Raw genomic sequence first — 18,256 nt, 5'->3', positions numbered from 1 at the left:
GGAACGAGAAGCACAAGCATTTCGCTACACTCGCACTAACATCTGCTAACCATGTGTATGTGACAAATAAAATTTGATTTTGTTTGATTTGAATTGCAGAAACAAGATGGCCGACCATTGTTTGGAATTTGAAAAGATAGTTAAGTTAATGTGAAAAAGCAACAAAAATATAAACACAACATGCAACAATTTCTAAGATTTTTACGAGTTACAGTTCCTATAAGGAAATCAGTCAATTTAAATAAATTCATTAGTCCCTAATCTATGGATTTCACATGATACCTTTAAAAATATATTTTTAAAATTGGGGTGTCGGTCAGAAAACCAGTCGGTATCTGGTGTGACTACCATTTAATGTTGTGGTCCACCAGCCACTGTGGCAGGTAGATTCAAAATATATATCAACCACTCAGATTTTTTTCACAGCCAAAATATTTTGGGGGACATAATTACATTTTTTTTTAACTAATGGATGACCCTGCTTTGTAATGTTTCTAAAATAAATGTATTTGTAAAAAGTAATGTGGTATATTCAGTTGTATTTCTTTTTTTTTTAAATCAAAATATCAGACAACATTTTCTCCTGCCCCTTTAAGGGCTGGACGTTTCCGTGGTAACGGGCCACTCTAGTTCGGTCACGTGTTGGTGTGTGTGTAAGAGATGGGACCTTTACTTCACAGTAAAGTAGCAGACTCAAACTACTGTTGAAAAACAACCAAGTTTGTGAACAAAAACATGTAAATAGCCAAGATACACGAGGACAAAGTCGCCCTTTGTAGACTTTTGAGTAAATTATACCAACGTTTATACCTGTGCACAGCGCCTCCAAAAATGAATACAGTATATCAGCACTTTCACTCCTTGCGACACATCCACTGCCATGCAGTGTTTCTGCGAGAGGTGGGATATAAGATGCCTATTAGCAGCTATGAAACAAATCAGGAGAATGACTTTGAAACAGCTTCAGCAACATGATTCTAACCCTAGCCCTAACTCGAACATGTGCTTATACTTGACTTCTGACTTTTTATTCGCTAATGTAATGCTCTCACCGTAGAGCCCTGCAAATTGACCACCCGCTAACGTGGCTGGTGAAATATCCATTCTTACCCGCCAATACCTAAATCTACCCGCAGGTGGCGGGTGTTATGCCCTGCTACCATTTGACTCATGCAGAGCAACACATCTCACATCTCCTTCGCATAGAGATAATCAGGCTGTTGATTGTGCCTTTAAGAAAAAATATTGCAGTCAGAGTGCAGCATGACTACAGCATGATGCAAATCAAGGGTGCAAATTTGGTTTTCGAAGTGGGGAGGGGGGGGGACATTACTTAACAACAACAACAAAAATGTAAGTCTTGATGAACACTCCAAACAGCCTACGCGACCACGTAGGCGTCCGCATGGTTCGAAAGCACACCGTTGTTGCCTTATCACATTTCAATGATAAAACTGTCAGGGACAAAAATGCATTTTCAAAATATGTTCGGGATGCCCCGTCTGCCAATACTGCATCCAAAATAACACTTGTTTTTTTTTACTGCAGTAATTTTGCAGGGTAACTGCAGTTATTATTTTCCTTTTTTCTTTAACTTTTCTTTAACTATGCAAGTCAGTTAAGAACAAAATCTTATTTACAATGACGGTCTACCCCGGCCAAACCCGGACGACGCTGGGCCAAGTGGCCCTATGGGACTCAAAGTCACGGCCGGATTTGATACAGCCTGGATTTGAACCGAACCAGGGACTGTAGTGTCGCTTCTAGCACTGAGATGCAGTGCCTTAGACCAGTTAGAGTGCAGTATACCTGCAGTTGTTCTGCAACTACTGTGTCCAAAATATTACAGTCGACTGCAGTTCAAACCGGCAATCTTTTTTTGTAAGGGTGGCCTGTGAAATGTTGTCCCACTTCTCTTCAATGGCTGTGCAAAGGAGACCAATTGCCCACAGAAGTCGGTTACGACGAGGGCAAATTGCAGTCAGGTCTAGACCCTGGTGTGGACGGCGAGCATGCAGATGAGCTTCCCTGAGACAGTTTCTGACAGTTTGTGTAGAAGTTCTTAAGTTCTGAAAACCCACAGTTTCATCAGCTGTCAGGTGGGCTGGTCTCAGACGATCCCGTAGAGGAAGAATACTGATGTGGAGGTCCTGGGCTGGCGTGGTTACACATGGTCTGCGGTTCTGAGGCTGGACGTACTGCCAAATTCTCTAAAATGACGCTGGAGGCGGCAAATGGTAGAGAAATTAACATTCATTTCTCTGGCAGCAACTCTGGTGGACATTCCTGCAGTCAGCATGCGAATTGCATGCTCCCTCAAAACTTGAGAGATCTGTGGCATTGTGTTGTGAGACAAAACTGCTCATTTTAAAGTGGCCTTTTATTGTCCCCAGTACAAGGTGCACCTGTGTAATTATCAGGCTGTTTAATCAGCTTCTTGATATGCCACACCTGTCAGGTGGATGGATTATCTTGGCAAATTAGAAATATTTACTAACAGGGATGTAAACAAATATGTACACGGAAGTTTGAGAAAGAAGCTGTTTGTGTGTATGGAATGGAACATTTCTGGAATCTTTTATTTCAGCTCATGAAACATGGGACCAACACATTACATGTTGTGTATTTATTTTTGTTCATTGTATTTATTGCCAGCAGCATTACTACCCTGCTTTCCACTGCTGGCTTGCCTCCGAAGCTAAGTAGGGTTGGTCCTGTTCAGTCCCTGGATGGAAGACCAGATGCTGCTGGAAATGGTGTTGGAGGTCCACTCTTTCCTCTGGTCTAAAAACATGGCACTGATTGGGGACATTGTCCTGTGTATGGTGTTGTCTTTTGGCTGGGATGTTAAAACGGGTGTCCTGACTCTCTGTGGTCACTAAAGATCCCATGGCACTAATTGTAGGGGTGTTAACCCCGGTGTCCTGGATAAATGTCTAATCTGGCCCTCATACACCATCATGGCCACCTAATCATCCCCAGCTTCTAATTGGCTCATTCATCCCCCTCCTCTCCCCTGTAACGATTCCACAGGTTGTTGCTGTAAATGAGAATGTGTTCTCAGTCAACTTACTGGCTAAAATACAAATCTATGATTAGAGACCCCATCTGTGGTTAAATCACTCAGGAGAAGAAAAAAAACCCGTTAGGTTGTATTTTGTGGGGAGCATCCCTTTAAATTGCATATCCAAAGGCAAATCCAATGGTGTATCAGTATCTTCTGGTAGGCTTGTGGGAGCATTGGTGGCTCCGGTGAGAAGGAAGTGTCAAACTATCACAGGCTGTTGCTAGGCAACGTGGTGGCCAATGATGCAGATTTTTCACCATTGACGCTTTCCTAAATGACTGAGACTTGCCTTCCCACGCTGTCATTCCACTTGAATGAATGGAATTGGAAAACCACAGTGTCTTCATTGATAAGGATAGGGGAATTTGTAGTATTCACCTACAAACAGTATTCACCTGCAAACCTTGTTGGGATCGTAATGAAGTCAATGTACCATGAAATAGGAAATCTGACTGGTGTCCCCTTCACTTGTGTATTTGTTTTTCGACACCCTTGCCATGTGGCTTTCGTCATTGATCACTACTGCCAGGAGCCAGTTCTACTGTGGTCAGAACCGTAGACGAAGCTTCCTGAACGGGTTGCCTCGCATGCAGAGAGGGAAGTTGTCGAGCTCACGCCCTTCAAAAGAAGTTGGACAAAGTTCTATTGTTTCAGTCAGAGTTAAATGGTTCAAACCCCATAACAGATGGCACTGGGGCAAAGAAATAAGTATTTTACTGAAACCAATATGTCCTCTATTCTCCTTTAATGAGATTTCACTGAGCTGGATACTGCCCTGTGCCTCATATGTCACATTCAGACGATTATGCTAGCTACCACTGGTGTTCAACTGCCAAGCAGAACCCTTATTTTATTTTTTATTCACTTCTGCAGCAATGAATCTGCCATCTGCTAGGTTAGCCATCACTTAGACTCATTTCTCAAAGAGCCTTCAAGTTTTTAAGTGAAGCGTACGTAGCGAGCTTTGTTCAATTACTGTGACCCATCTGGAGCCCCTGAAACACTTCTGTATTTCAGTTCCACAACATCAGCCTATAAAGCAATATCACTTATTTTACGCAACAGAAGCATAGTATGGTACAGTACAGAGTCTAATGCATCTTTGGATTATTACATTAGATCATATTATACCACAACATCATGCCCAGATAAGGTGTAAGCACAGAAAGGTTTTAGTTGCTTGATATGTAGGGAATATGTCCTACCCTAGGCCGGGAGTTTACTACGGCAGATAGTTCGCTATGACATCAATTCTTTGAAACCTTGGCAGATATTGATTCTAACAGAGGTCGGCCAAAGACAGCCGCGTATATCACAAACCTACTGCAATGGCAAAACTAGGAACAGCTCTTAACTTTCAGCTTCCCCGTAAACACACAGAGCTAGGTATTAACCTTGTTCTCGTAACCATGTGCTACAAGTTAAGCACCTTGTAGGGGCATGTAAAACTTCCTGCGGCTATGCATGAAAGAGATACAGCCTTCATACAATGTTTTGAACGATGTATCTTTTCCAATTCCTATCGAAAGGTCGTCTCCCCGGTAACTATTCCCCAGGTCATAGCTGTAAATGAGAATGTGCTCTCAGTCAACATACCTGGAAAAAAAAACTAATCCTCTTCTAAGAAGTTCTCTACCAGCTTATGGTGACCTAATAATTTACATTTTTCTCCAGATTTGTTATTGTTTTTCAGGACTTAGTTCTATTCTAAGAATGTCTTTGTTAAACAACCAATGCCATTCCATGGAGTTGCTATTGGACCCTTCTGAAGCACTTCTCAGCCCAAGTTGTCTTATCAATGTGAGTTAGGCTACCTGATAGAAACACACCATTGAACAGATGAATAAAGCTACGCTCAATTCAATCAAAGCCGCATTGCAGTACTCACAGTTTGGGGTACTGTAAAAAAAAATAAAATACAGTTGATGTTTACATACACCTTAGCCGACTACATTTAAACTCAGTTTTTCACAATTCCTGACATTTAATCCTAGTAAAAATTCCCTGTCTTAGGTCAGTTAGTATCACCACTTTATTTTAAGAATGTGAAATGTCAGAATAATAGTAGAGATAATGAGTTATTTCAGCTTTTGTTTCATTCATCACATTCCCAGTGGGTCAGAAGTTTACATACACTCAATTAGTATTTGGTAGCATTGCCTTTAAATTGTTTAACTTGGGTCAAACATTTTGGGTAGCCTTCCACAAGCTTCCCACAATAAGTTGGGTGAACCTCCTTGCTCGCACACACACTTTTTCAGTTCTGCCCACACATTTTCTATGGGATTGAGGTTAGGGTTTTGTGATGGCTACTCCAATACCTTGAATTTTGTTGTCTTTAAGCCATTTTGCCACAACTTTGGAAGTCCATTTGAAAGACCCATTTGCAACCAAGCTTTAACTTCTTGACTGATGTCTTGAGATGTTGCTTCAATATATGCACATAATTTTCCATCCTCATGATGCCATCTATTTTGTGAAGTGCATCAGTCCCTCCTGCAGCAAAGCACCCCCACAACATGATGCTGCCACCCCCGTGCTTCACAGTTGGGATAGTATTCTTTGGCTTGCAAGCCTCCCCCTTTTCCCTCCAAAAATAACGATGGTTATTATGGCCAAACAGTTCTATTTTTGTTTCATCAGACCAGAAGACATTTTTTGAAAAAGTACGATCTTTGTCCGCATGTGCAGTTGCAAACCATAGTCTGGCTTTTTTATGGCGGTTTTAGAGCAGTGGCTTCTTCCTTGCTGAGCGGCCTTTCGGGTTGTCGATATAGGACTCGTTTTACTGTGGATATAGATCCTTTTGTAGCTGTTTCTTCCTGCATCTTCACAAGGTCCTTTGCTGTTGTTCTGGAATTGATTTGCACTTTTCGCACCAAAGTTCGTTCATCTCTAGGAGACAGAACGCGTCTCCTTCCTGAGCGGTATGACGGCTGCGTGGTCCCTTGGTGTTTATACTTGCGTACTATTGTTTATACAGTTGAACGTGGTACCTTATTTGTTTACCTTTTGTTTACCTTCTTTGGCTAACCTAGACGTTTGGAAATTGCTCCCAAGGATGAACCAGACTTGTGGAGGTCTACAATATTTTTTCTGAGGTCTTGGCTGATTTCTTTTGATTTTCCCATGATGTCAAGCGAAGAGGCACTGAGTTTGAAGGTAGGCCTTGAAATACATCCACAGGTACACCTCCAAATGACTCAAATGATGTCAATTAGCCTATCAGAATCCTCTAAAGGCATGACATAATTTTCTTGATTTTTCTAAGCTGTTTAAAGGCACAGTCAACTTAGTGTATGTAAACTTCTGACCCACTGGAATTGTGATACAGTGAATTATAAGTGAAATAATCTGTCTGTAAACAATTGTTGGAAACATTACTTGTGTCATGCACAAAGTAGATGTAACCCACTTCCCAAAACTATAGTTTGTTAAACAAGAAATTTGAGGAGTGGTTGAAAAATGAGTTATAATGACTCCAACCTAAGTGTATGTAAACTTCCGACTTCAACTGTATAGGCCTACCCCAGCTCACAGGAAGAGGAAGCTCACAATTTTCAGACATAGGCATGCAATTTCTTTGTAAATTGAACGAAAACTAGAAGAACATTGCTATGACAGGGTGGATAAAAATGTTTTTTAAATTAACCTTTATTTAACTGGACAAGTCAGATAAGAACAAATTCTTATTTACAATGATGGCCTACCCCGGCCAAACCCTAACCCTGGACGACGCTTGGCCAATTGTGTGCCGCCCTATGGGACTCCCAATCATGGCCGGTTGTGATACAGCCTGGACTCAAACAAGGGTCTGTAGTGACTCCTCTAGCTTCTAGCCTTAGACTTCTGCTCCACTCGGGAGCCAAATTATAGGATTTAATGATAAGTTACTAAATCATCATACCTATGGTCGACAACTCCAGTGGCACAGCCCACCTGGTGTTCAACCTTCCCAAGATCTCCCATGTCACCCTGCTCCTCCCATGTCCCCTGCTCCTCCCATGTCCCCCTGCTCCTCCCATGTCCCCTGCTCCTCCCATGTCCCCCTGCTCCTCCCATGTCCCCCTGCTCCTCCCATGTTACCCTGCTCCTCCCATGTCACCCTGCTCCTCCCATGTCCCCCTGTCCCCCCTCCTGCTCCTCCCATGTCCCCCTGCTCCTCCCATGTCCCCCTGCTCCTCCCATGTCCCCCTGCTCCTCCCATGTCCCCCTGCTCCACCCTGCTCCTCCCATGTCACCCTGCTCCTCCCATGTCCCCCTGCTCCTCCCATGTCACCCTGCTCCTCCCATGTCCCCCTGCTCCTCCCATGTCCCCCTGCTCCTCCCATGTCACCCTGCTCCTCCCATGTCACCCTGCTCCTCCCATGTCCCCTGCTCCTCCCATGCCCCCCTCCCTCCCATGTCCCCCTGCTCCTCCCATGTCACCCTGCCCCTGCTCCTCCCATGTCACCCTGCTCCTCCCATGTCACCCTGCTCCTCCCATGTCACCCTGCTCCTCCCATGTCACCCTGCTCCTCCCATGTCACCCTGCTCCTCCCATGTCCCCCTGCTCCTCCCATGTCCCCCTGCTCCTCCCATGTCCCCCTGCTCCTCCCATGTCACCCTGCTCCTCCCATGTCACCCTGCTCCTCCCATGTCACCCTGCTCCTCCCATGTCCCCCTGCTCCTCCCATGTCCCCCTGCTCCTCCCATGTCACCCTGCTCCTCCCATGTCACCCTGCTCCTCCCATGTCACCCTGCTCCTCCCATGTCACCCTGCTCCTCCCATGTCACCCTGCTCCTCCCATGTCACCCCGCTCCTCCGAACACTCCACTTCCAGTTGAATCTCACATCCCACTAAATGACCAAGGCCATAGCTGTAACGATGTGAGCTGAGAGAGTCGGGAAGCAAGTTCAGGGAGTGAGTGTTTTAATAAATAAACACAACATAATACAAAATAAGTAACATGAACAACGCACAGACATGACACAGAAACAATAACGCCCGGGGAAGGAACCAAAGGGAGGGACATTTATAGGGAAGGTAATCAGGGAAGTGATGGGGAAGGAACCAAATAAGGGACATTTATAACATGAAGGTAATCAGGAAGTGATGGGGAAGGAACCAAAGGGAGGGACATTTATAGGGAAGGTAATCAGGGAAGTGATGGGGAAGGAACCAAAGGGAGGGACATTTATAGGGAAGGTAATCAGGGAAGTGATGGGGAAGGAACTAGGGAAGGTAATCAGGGAAGTGATGGGGAAGGAACCAAAGGGAGGGACATTTATAGGGAAGGTAATCAGGGAAGTGATGGTGTCCAGGTGAGTCTGATGACCCACATTGTTTTTAAATTGAAGCTCATTTACTGCATATGTATACAATTTAAAAACAAAATAATGCTATTTGGAAAACAGCAAAAACTAGCAAATATGACCCCAGCCATTATCTCATTGGTTGCTGTAGCTTCACTCACAGTCAATCTACAAACGCAGCCTATTAGCTATACGATTACACGTTAACGCAGCACCGGGATTAAAAAGGTATTTTATGAACAAAAGGTAAACAAATCATTTGCTTCACAGAAAATGTCCTGCAATTATACACATTTTGCCATTACTTATGCCAGTGAGAGTGAGAGGAACTAACTAAATCAATGGTGGCACCCTGGAGGTCAGGGCCCCTGGGCACATGCCCTCTGTGCCCGGTCGGAAATTCAGTCATGATTACTACAAGTTTAGATAGCTGGCTATACTAACTAGACTACTTTACCAATCTAAAATGTTTAGGCATGGCATGGGCTAATTATTAAGTGAATGTCTGTGACTGACATACGACAAGAGGAAAACTGCTGCAACCAATTTACCAAATTGCACCTTTTGTATTCTACTATTCAAACACTCAACAGTAAGTTGAGGCCCAGACTGAATCCCTCCCCCCCCATTTAAAAAAATGATATACAGTACCAGTCAAAGTTTGGACACACCTACTCATTCAAGGGTTTTTCTTTATTTGTACTATTTTCTACATTGTAGAATAACAGTGAAAACATTAAAACTATGAAATAACACATATGGAATCATATAGTAAGCAAAAAAAATATTTTATATTCTTCAAAGTAGCCACCCTTTGCCTTGATGATAGCTTTGCAGACGCTTGGCATTCTCTCGACCAGCTTCATGAGGTAGTCACCTGGAATGCGTTTCAATTAACAGGTGTGCCTTGTTAAAAGTACATTTTGGGAATTTATTTCCTTCTTAATGCGTTTGAGCCAATCAGTTGTGTTGTGACTAGGTAGGGTTTGGTATAGCTCTAGATAGCTCTATTTGGTAAAAGACCAAGTTCATATTATGGCAAGAACAGCTCAAATAGGCTTAGAGAAATGACAGTCCATCATTACTTTAAGACATGAAGATCAGTCAATCCGGAACATTTCAAGAACTTTGAAAGTTTCTTCAAGTGCAGTCGCAAAAACCATGAATATGATGTATTTTATACTGCAGGCGCAGCAGCACAAATTAATTCAAACACAACACTACTCATCTAATTGCCTGTAGGATTGGTTACAGTGGGAAAACATGACATTGTTATGGTTGAGTTGCTTTGAAGTCTTTGGTATCTACATCACACAGGGTCACTGAAGAGTCAAACTTAACCCCAACCCCTGGGTAGAGGGGCTCAGTGAATGTGGTATTGAATGAGTGCAGGTGGGTCAGTGTGTCAGAGGAGACATTGTAGAAGGACAGAATGCCAGCCTGCCAGTCCAGATAGACTCCTACTCTGTTGGAGTGGGAGGAGGAAACAGATATGTCGGTGTTTTCATTATTGTGCCAGGCAGTGTAACTGTTACCGCAGCAGTCCAGACTCCAGGACGTGTCATTGGCTCCTAGCCGTCTCCTTCCCGTCTGGTATAATCTTCTATATGTCACCGCTATAAGAGCCCAATCCCCACTCCACTCTACCTCCCAGTAACAGCGTCCAGTCAGACCCTCTCTACACAGCACCTGGGGCCATTTGTCATATCTCCCTGGTTGGTCAGGATACGGCTGCTTCTCTTTCACCTGTGTCACCTTCCTGTTCTCCTCAGACAGAGAGAGGTAACTGTGTGCTGTGTTCGGATTCAGTGTGAGATCACAGCCGTACACTGAGGGAGATAAGGACAAGAACATCATGATACAGTTATATATTGGTGATGTAATTGGTGTATTGCATTAAATGTTGTTTTTTTCCATTATCTTACGTCAGGGCAACACTTGCCTACTACACTTACAGTCTCGTATCTTGGTTGAGGTATTTTTTTTTACCGTAGGAGTGACACCATCTGACGTAAGACAATGGTGTTTTTGATAATATGTGCAGAAAAAAATCGGAATAATAACCCACGTCTTCTAAACAACCAGCCCTCTCCCCCAGGGTGAACACTGTAAGCAAAAACATCAAGTAAGCAACAAAAAACAAAAAATATTGCTGTAACCAATTTTGGAAAATTATACCTACTATTTTAACTCTCAACAGTAAGTTGAGACCCCATGACTAAGTTCCTCTATCACAAGTCATATTTGTATTTATCCTTTATTTGACAGATTTACAGATTCAGTTCTCACATGACAGTTTGTAGTTTGTACATGGTATCCTCCAGTCCAGAGGAGAGCAGGCTCACTCCTGAGTCTCCTGGGTGATTGTAGCTCAGGTCCAACCCTCTCAGATGAAAAGGGTTTGACCTCAGAGCTGAAGCCAGAGATGCACAGCCTTTCTTCGTGACTCCACAGAATGACAACCTGTGGAAATAGTTTAATTCTATCTGATATCAAGTGTTTGGTAACAGTTGTCAGCTCGGGGATTCGAAATCTGTGGTAACACTTCGTATTACTATGTAACCTTATTGTTACATTGTTGTTACATTATAAAAATGAAGATTTTTGTATTCACATAACGATGAATTGACAGACGTATTGCGTTTCTTAGTCCACGTTAAAAAACTCAACTTCATTGCCAAACAATTCCTAATTGCTGTGCTTCCTTTCTTACAGGTCACATCAGTAGTTGGGTGTTTTTAAAATTTTATTTTACCTTTATTTAACTAGGCAAGTCAGTTAAGAACAAATTCTTATTTACAATGACGGCCTAGGAACAGTCCCTACCTTGTCAGCTTGGGGATTAGATCTAGCAACCTTTCGGTTACTAGCCCAATGCTCTAACCACTACGCCACTGCTTACTGTTACTAAAGTTTCTAGTGAGTGGAAGGCAACAGCCCATTATGATGGCTTCCTAAAACGAGATGATGCTCAGTTATCAAGCCCAGACGTTGAAGCACATTCCTTAAACATTGATCATCATGCTTAAATATCTCCATTAGGCCAAACTGACCTCAGTGTCTCCAGTTTACAGTGTGGACTCGCAAGTCCAGCAGAGAGCAGCTTCATTCCTGAATCCTGCAGCTTGTTGTCGCTCAGGTCCAGCACTCTCAGGTGTGAAGACGTGAGGGCTGAAGACAACATTTTACAGCTTATCTCTGTGAGTTGACATCCTTTCAGACTAGATACGAAACAAGAGTAAATACAAATAAATACTCAGAAAATGGTGATGCTAATGAAGAGCAGCAGACATGTAGAAAGGCTGGAGATGACCTGTGGAACAAGTCTTGAATGGAAGTAAAATTATTTAGAATGACTATGATCATATTAGTCTGTTGTCTGATATACAATCTCCCAGATTCAATGCAGTCAGTGGTATAAAAAACAAAATGGTGGGTAAATGCTGATCTCTGTTCTCGGGGAATAAAGCAATGCCCCTTACATTTTTCTGTGATAGGTGGGTAAATGCTTATGGAAAAAAAAGTGTGTAAACAGCCTTTATGTACTTTTACTTCCATCACACCACTGATTATAACGTCTGGTCTCAATATCTAGTAGGCTACAATGTGAAGCACATTCCTCACACAAGATCATCATGCTTAAATATCTCCTTTAGCCCAAACTGACCTCAGGGTCTCAAGTTTACAATGTGAACTCTCCAGTGCAGAGGAGAGTAGCATCACTCCTGAATCCTGCAGCTTGTTTTTACTCAGGTCCAGCTCTCTCATGTGACAAGTGTTTGAGCTGAGAACTGAGGCCAAGGCTTCACAGCATTTCTCTGTGAGGTTACATCCATTCAGCCTAATGAAGAAAACGAGCCAACATACAAACAAATGACAGTTTAGACAAGGATTTTTCTTTATTTGTACTATTTTCTACATTGTAGAATAATAGTGAAGACATCAAAACTATGAAATAACACATGGATTCATGAGGTAACCAAAAAAGTGTTAAACAAATCAAAATATATTTTATATTTGAGATTCTTCATAGTAGCACCCTTTGCCTTGATGACAGCTTTGCACACTCTTGGCATTCTCTCAACCAGCTTCATGAGGTAGTCACTTGGAATGCATTTCAAGATAATTTGTGGAATTTCTTTCCTTCTTAATGTGTTTGAGTTGTGTTGTGATAAGGTAGGGGTGATATACAGAAGATAGCCATATTTGGTAAAAGACCAAGTCCATATTATGCAAGAACGGCTCAAATAAGCAAATAGAAACGACATTCCATCATTACTTTAAGATATGAAGGTCAGTCAATCTGGAAAACTTCAAGAACTTTAAAAGTTTCTTCAAGTGCAGTCGCAAAAAAACATTGAGCGCTATGATGAAACTGGCTCTCATGAGGACCGCCACAGGAAAGGAGGACCCAGTTACCTCTGCTGCAGAGGATAAGTTCATTAGAGTTTCCAGCCTCAGAAATTGCAGCTTAAATAAATGCTTCACAGAGTCAAGTAACAGACACATCTCAACATGAACTGTTCAGAAGAGACTGCATGAATCAGGCCTTCGAGGTCAAATTGCTGCAAAAAACCATTACTAATGGACACCAATAAGAAGAAGACACTTGCTTGGGCCAAGAAACACGGGCAATGGACATTAGACCAGTGGAAATCTGTCCAAATTTGAGATTTTTGGTTCCAACCACCATGTCTTTGTGAGATGCAGAGTAGGTGAATGGATGATCTCTGCATGTGTAGTTCACACTGTGAAGCATGGAGGAGGAGGTGTGATGGTGGTGTGGGGGTTCCTTGATGGTGACACTGTCTGTAATTTATTTACAGAATTCAAGGCACACTTGAACAAAAGGACAATGACCCAACACACCTCCAGGCTGTGTAAGGGCTGTTTGACCAAGAAGGATAGTAATGGAGTGCTGCAACAGTTGACCTGACCTCCACAATCACCTGACCTCAACCCAATTGAGATGGTTTGGGATGAGTTGGACTACAGAGTGAAGGAAAAGCAGTCAAAAAGTGCTCAGCATATGTGAGAACTCCTTCAAGACATTTGGAAAAGCATTCCAGGTGAAGCTGGTTAAGAGAATGCCAAGAGAGTGCAAATAAGAAAACAACACATTGTAAACTTGAGACCCTGAGGTCAGTTTGGGCTAAAGGAGACATTTAAGCATGTTGATCTTGTGTGAGGAATGTGCTTCACATTGTAGCCTACTAGATATTGAGACCAGACGTTAGAATCAGTGGTGTGATGGAAGCTGTCATCAAGGCAAAGGGTGGCTACTTTGAAGAATCTTAAATATAAAATATATTTGAATTTGTTTAACACTTTTTTGGTTACTACATGATTCCATATGTGTTATTTCATAGTTTTGATGTCTTCACTATTATTCTACAATGTAGAAAATAGTACAAATAAAGAAAAACCCTGGAATGAGTATGTGTCCAAAATTTTGACTGGTACTGTATAATCATGCACATTGAACTGAAATTCACTTAATAGTAACATAAATCTAGTTATGGATGGGGCTGGAAAATGTTTACCACTCTCAAATTCATAGACGGGGCTCATAGATCCATGAGATCAAAATCATAATTTTAACCATGTTTTTTAAGTGATACAGTTTACAATTCCATTGTTTTCAAACAATGGAGTAAAACATGTTTATATGTTGGGTTCTGATGGGATCAGAACTAAGCTCATGAGCCATTTATAAGTTATATTCTTCAAGAATCAATGCCTATACGGTATATGATTAATACAAAATTCCAAAAATAGATGTACCAATCCTGGATTGCCCCTTTAAAGGGTCTCCTTTAGGCTTCTTAAATTATTCATCCATTATCATTAAAAGGCATTATTAATTACAATGACTTATTAGTTGTTTAATTTTTGAATACATTTCCATTTAATATTGAGCATGACGTTAATACGGGAACTCACAGAGCTATTCTGGACGCTTTGACCACTGGCAACAACCTCAGGAGACCCTCCTCTGATCTGGAGTATTTCTTCAGGTCAAACACATCCAGGTCCTCTTCTGAAGTCAGCAACACGAACACCAGAGCTGACCACTGTGCAGGTGAAAGTTCGGCCTCTGAGAGACTTCCTGAGCTCAGGTAGGTTTGGATCTCCTCCACCAGAGAATGGTCATTCAACTCATTCAGGCAGTGAAACAGATTGATGCATCTCTCTGGACAGGGATTCTTCCTGATCTTCTTCTTGATGTATTCAATTATGTTCTCATTGGTCTGTGAGCTTCTTTCTGTCTGGTTCAGTAGGCCTTGTAGGAGAGTCTGATTTGACTCCAGTGAGAGGCCGAGAAGGAAGCGGAGGAAAAGGTCCAGGTGTCCATTCTCACTCTGTAAGGCCTGATCTACTGCACTCTTGTATAGGTCAATCATAGGTTGTTGGTGTTTCCGCCATTTCAAAAGTTTGACGAGGGTGTTCTGTTTGACCAGTGGGTTCTCATTGCAGTTTATGAATGTGAAAAACACGTATACAGCAGCAAGAAACTCCTGGATGCTCAGATGCACAAAGCTGAACATAGTTTTCTGACACGTCCTTCCCTCCATCTTAAAGATCTCCGTGCATAAACCTGAGTACACTGATGCTTCTGTGACATCAATGCCACACTCTCTCAGGTCTTCCTTGTAGAAGATCAGATGTCCCTTCTCCAGCTGACGGAATGCCAGCTCTCCAAGTTTAAGGACTATGCTGTCACTTCCTGTGGAATTTTCTGCTTCTCTCATTCTGTCTATCTGAAAGATCAGGAAATGTATGTTCATCTCAGTCAGAGTCTTAGGTATCTTTCTTCTCTCTGCTTCACCCAACAGTTTCTCTAGAACAGTGGCTGATATCCAGCAGAACACTGGTATGTGGCAAATGATGTGTAGGCTCCTTGATGACTTCATGTGTGTGATAATTCTGCTGGCCAGGTTGTCATCACTGATTTTTTTCCTGAAGTACTCGTCCTTCTGTGGGTCATTGAACCCTCGTACCTCTGTCCACTGCTGGATGTATTTTCGAGGGATCTTATAGGCCGCTGCAGGCCGGGAGGTTATCCAGATGAGAGCAGAAGGCAGAAGCTCACCTGTGATCAGGTTTGTGATCAATTTGTCCAGAGAGGCTGGCTTTGTTTCATCTGTCAGGACCTTATTGTTGAAGTCTAGACGGAGTCGACACTCGTCCAGACCGTCAAATATGAACAGAACTTTAGACTTGTTCCTTAGATTCTTGATTGGTTCCATGTCAGGGAAGAATTGATGAAGCAGTTCAATCAGACTGCAGTCATCGTCCCCTATATTAGCGTTGATTTGGCGAAAAGAAAGTGGAAAGATGAAACCAATGTCCTGGTTCTCCTTTTCTTCTGCCCAGTCTAGAATAAACTTCTGAATAGAGACAGTCTTTCCTACACCGGCAATGCCCTGAGTTAGAACTGTTCTGATTGGCTTCTTTTGATCGGACTGTTGTTTGAAAATGTTTCTGACTTCAACAGTGGTCTCTCCTGTGACTGGTGTTCTGATGTTCGGATGTATGACCTCATGCTCATCTCTGACCCCTCCCCAGGCCCCCTCAAACACATGGAGCTCAGTGAAGATCTGATTTAGATAGATAAAATCCCCTTCCTTTGACGTCCCCTCATATATACAGCCGTACTTCTTCTTGAGATAGCATTTCAGTTTGTCTTCGACTGCAAGGAAAAAACAAAGCTTTTACGGTTATTACGGTCATGATAACTTTATGTGTTTGTGTCTGGATTGGATCAGTCAGCGTGCAGCAACTACAGCCTGTCCAGTGGATACAACTGGCTGCAATATGACGTCATCATGATGTCTTTTGGTTAGGTTGTAAAAAGTTTAGCTAAATGCTTTCTAGAAACCAGACAATTATCAGTTTTTCTGAACAGATATCCAAAATGTCTTTCTCACAACGTTTTCATAAATGTATTACCTGCACTTCTCAGCCCCCCAAAAAACTGTTTACAACATCACTTTGGTCCAACAGGTGTTTTCTTGATTCATTAAGCTTACCTCTAGAACCAAAGGAGCACTCTGGGAAACAAAGACAAATACTGTTTTGTTCTATTGTCCTCTTACTAGTTCCTCCTTTATGTTACCTGCTATGCAAAAATCAGTGATCTCTTATCTGCTTTGTGTTGTTTTACAGTCCACTAACCTGCTAGTTCTGTTGTCTCAACCTCATCATACTCATTCTTTAGCGTTTTAGCCAGTTGGTTCTGGCTCATTTTCCTCAGGATCTCCAGTGAGATCTTCACAGTTCCCTCAGGACCGTAGGTCTCCACCATCTTCTTTATAGTGTCCAGTCTGTCAGTGTTCTCCAGCTGGCTCACTGGGATGTGAGGAAAGCCTTTCACCAGGTCCTGGGTCAGGTGCCATTTAAATGTCTTAAATTCTGCTTCAACCAACTCCTCCAGAGTGGCCAGCAGCAGCACAGGAACAGGAGCCATTGCAGATCACTGAGAAAAGGAAGTTAGTTGTGATCGTAACTATTTTGTCGCAACAAAGGAATCAGAAGGAAGCTCTAAGTTCCCATCAGCACAAAGTCTGATGACATTTTGTCTGAATATACGACAGGGTCTGGCTGGAAATGGTGGGAGGCTAGAACACTGTGTTGCTGTGACTGGGAAGAGACTGTTAATGGAGGGATAGAACACTGTGTTGCTGTGACTGGGAAGAGACTGTTAATGGAGGGCTAGAACACTGTGTTGCTGTGACTGGGAAGAGACTGTTCATGGAGGGATAGAACACTGTGTTGCTGTGACTGAGAAGAGACTGTTAATGGAGGGATAGAACACTGTGTTGCTGTGACTGGGAAGAGACTGTTAATGGAGGGCTAGAACACTGTGTTGCTGTGACTGGGAAGAGACTGTTAATGGAGGGATAGAACACTGTGTTGCTGTGACTGGGAAGAGACTGTTAATGGAGGGCTGGGAAGAGACTGTTCATGGAGGGATAGAACACTGTGTTGCTGTGACTGAGAAGAGACTGTTAATGGAGGGATAGAACACTGTGTTGCTGTGACTGGGAAGAGACTGTTAATGGAGTTCTATAACACTGTGTTGCTGTGACTGGGAAGAGACTGTTAATCTCACTTCTGGGTTGTAAACAGAAGATAACCCAATCATAAACAATAGTCATGATAATAATTTAAAAAAAAACATCCAATCAACAGACCCAACCAACAGAATCAAACACACTATGGGACAGGTTCCCTGGCCCAGGTTGACTCCAATGCTTCCCACAGTTGTGTCAAGTTGGCTCGATGTCCTTTGGGTGGTGGACCATTCTTGATACACATGGGAAATGGTTCAGTGTGAAAAACCCAGCAGCGTTGCAGTTCTTGACAGTTCTTAAATATTTTGTCTTACCCATTCACCCTCTAAATGGCACATACACACAATCCATGTTTCAATTGTCTCAAGGCTTAAAAATCCTTCTTTAATCTGTCTCCTCCCCTTCATCTACAGTGACTGAAGTGGATTTAACAGGTTACATCAATAAGGGATCAAAGCTTTCACCAGGATTCACCTGGTCAGTCTATGTTTATTTTATTTATTTTTTATTTCACCTTTATTTAACCAGGTAGGCTTGTTGAAAACAAGTTCTCATTTGCATCTGCGACCTGGCCAAGATAAAGCAAAGCAGTTCAACACATACAACAACACAAAGTTACACATTAAATAAACAAACATACAATCAATAATACAGTAGAAAAATATATATACAGCATGTGCAAATGAGGTAGGATAAGAGAGGTAAGGCAATAAATAGGCCATGGTGGCGAAGTAATTACAATATAGCAATTAAACACTGGAATGGTAGGATGTGCAGAAGATTAATGTGCAAGTTGAGATACTGGGGTGCAAAGGA

General features: G+C 42.5%; 1 protein-coding gene across 2 annotated transcripts; it reads right to left on the bottom strand.

The window, feature by feature from the left end:
* Positions 1-9,234: 9,234 nt before the first annotated feature.
* LOC124047977 (NACHT, LRR and PYD domains-containing protein 12-like) lies at positions 9,235-16,834 on the bottom strand. Of its 2 annotated transcripts, none has more exons than XM_046368335.1 (7): positions 16,542-16,834; positions 14,307-16,056; positions 12,031-12,204; positions 11,417-11,584; positions 10,653-10,826; positions 10,432-10,469; positions 9,235-10,192 (listed from the first exon to the last, which is right to left on the bottom strand). In XM_046368335.1, the coding sequence occupies exons 1-7, from the start codon at positions 16,831-16,833 to the stop codon at positions 9,636-9,638; spliced, it is 3,153 nt and encodes a 1,050-aa protein (XP_046224291.1). In that variant the 5' UTR covers position 16,834; the 3' UTR covers positions 9,235-9,635. The 2 variants fall into 2 exon arrangements, with proteins under 2 accessions (XP_046224291.1, XP_046224292.1); XM_046368336.1 differs by having other exon boundaries at positions 10,056-10,192; positions 10,319-10,469.
* Between the last annotated feature and the right edge of the window lie 1,422 nt (positions 16,835-18,256).

This window comes from Oncorhynchus gorbuscha, linkage group LG11 (genome assembly GCF_021184085.1).
Source record: "Oncorhynchus gorbuscha isolate QuinsamMale2020 ecotype Even-year linkage group LG11, OgorEven_v1.0, whole genome shotgun sequence".
NCBI classification, from domain to species: domain Eukaryota; kingdom Metazoa; phylum Chordata; class Actinopteri; order Salmoniformes; family Salmonidae; genus Oncorhynchus; species Oncorhynchus gorbuscha.
This window is presented reverse-complemented; position numbering and strand designations above follow the sequence as displayed.

Coding starts and splice junctions, on each gene's coding strand:
- LOC124047977 (XM_046368335.1), bottom strand. CDS start 16,833: ATGGCTCCTGTTCCTGTGCTGCTGCTGGCCACTCTGGAGGAGTTGGTT. Junction 16,057..16,541: donor TGAGACAACAGAACTAGCAG/GTTAGTGGACTG, acceptor TTTTCCTTGCAG/TCGAAGACAAACTGAAATGC. Junction 10,470..10,652: donor TACAAACTACAAACTGTCAT/GTGAGAACTGAA, acceptor TTTTGCTTACAG/TGTTCACCCTGGGGGAGAGG.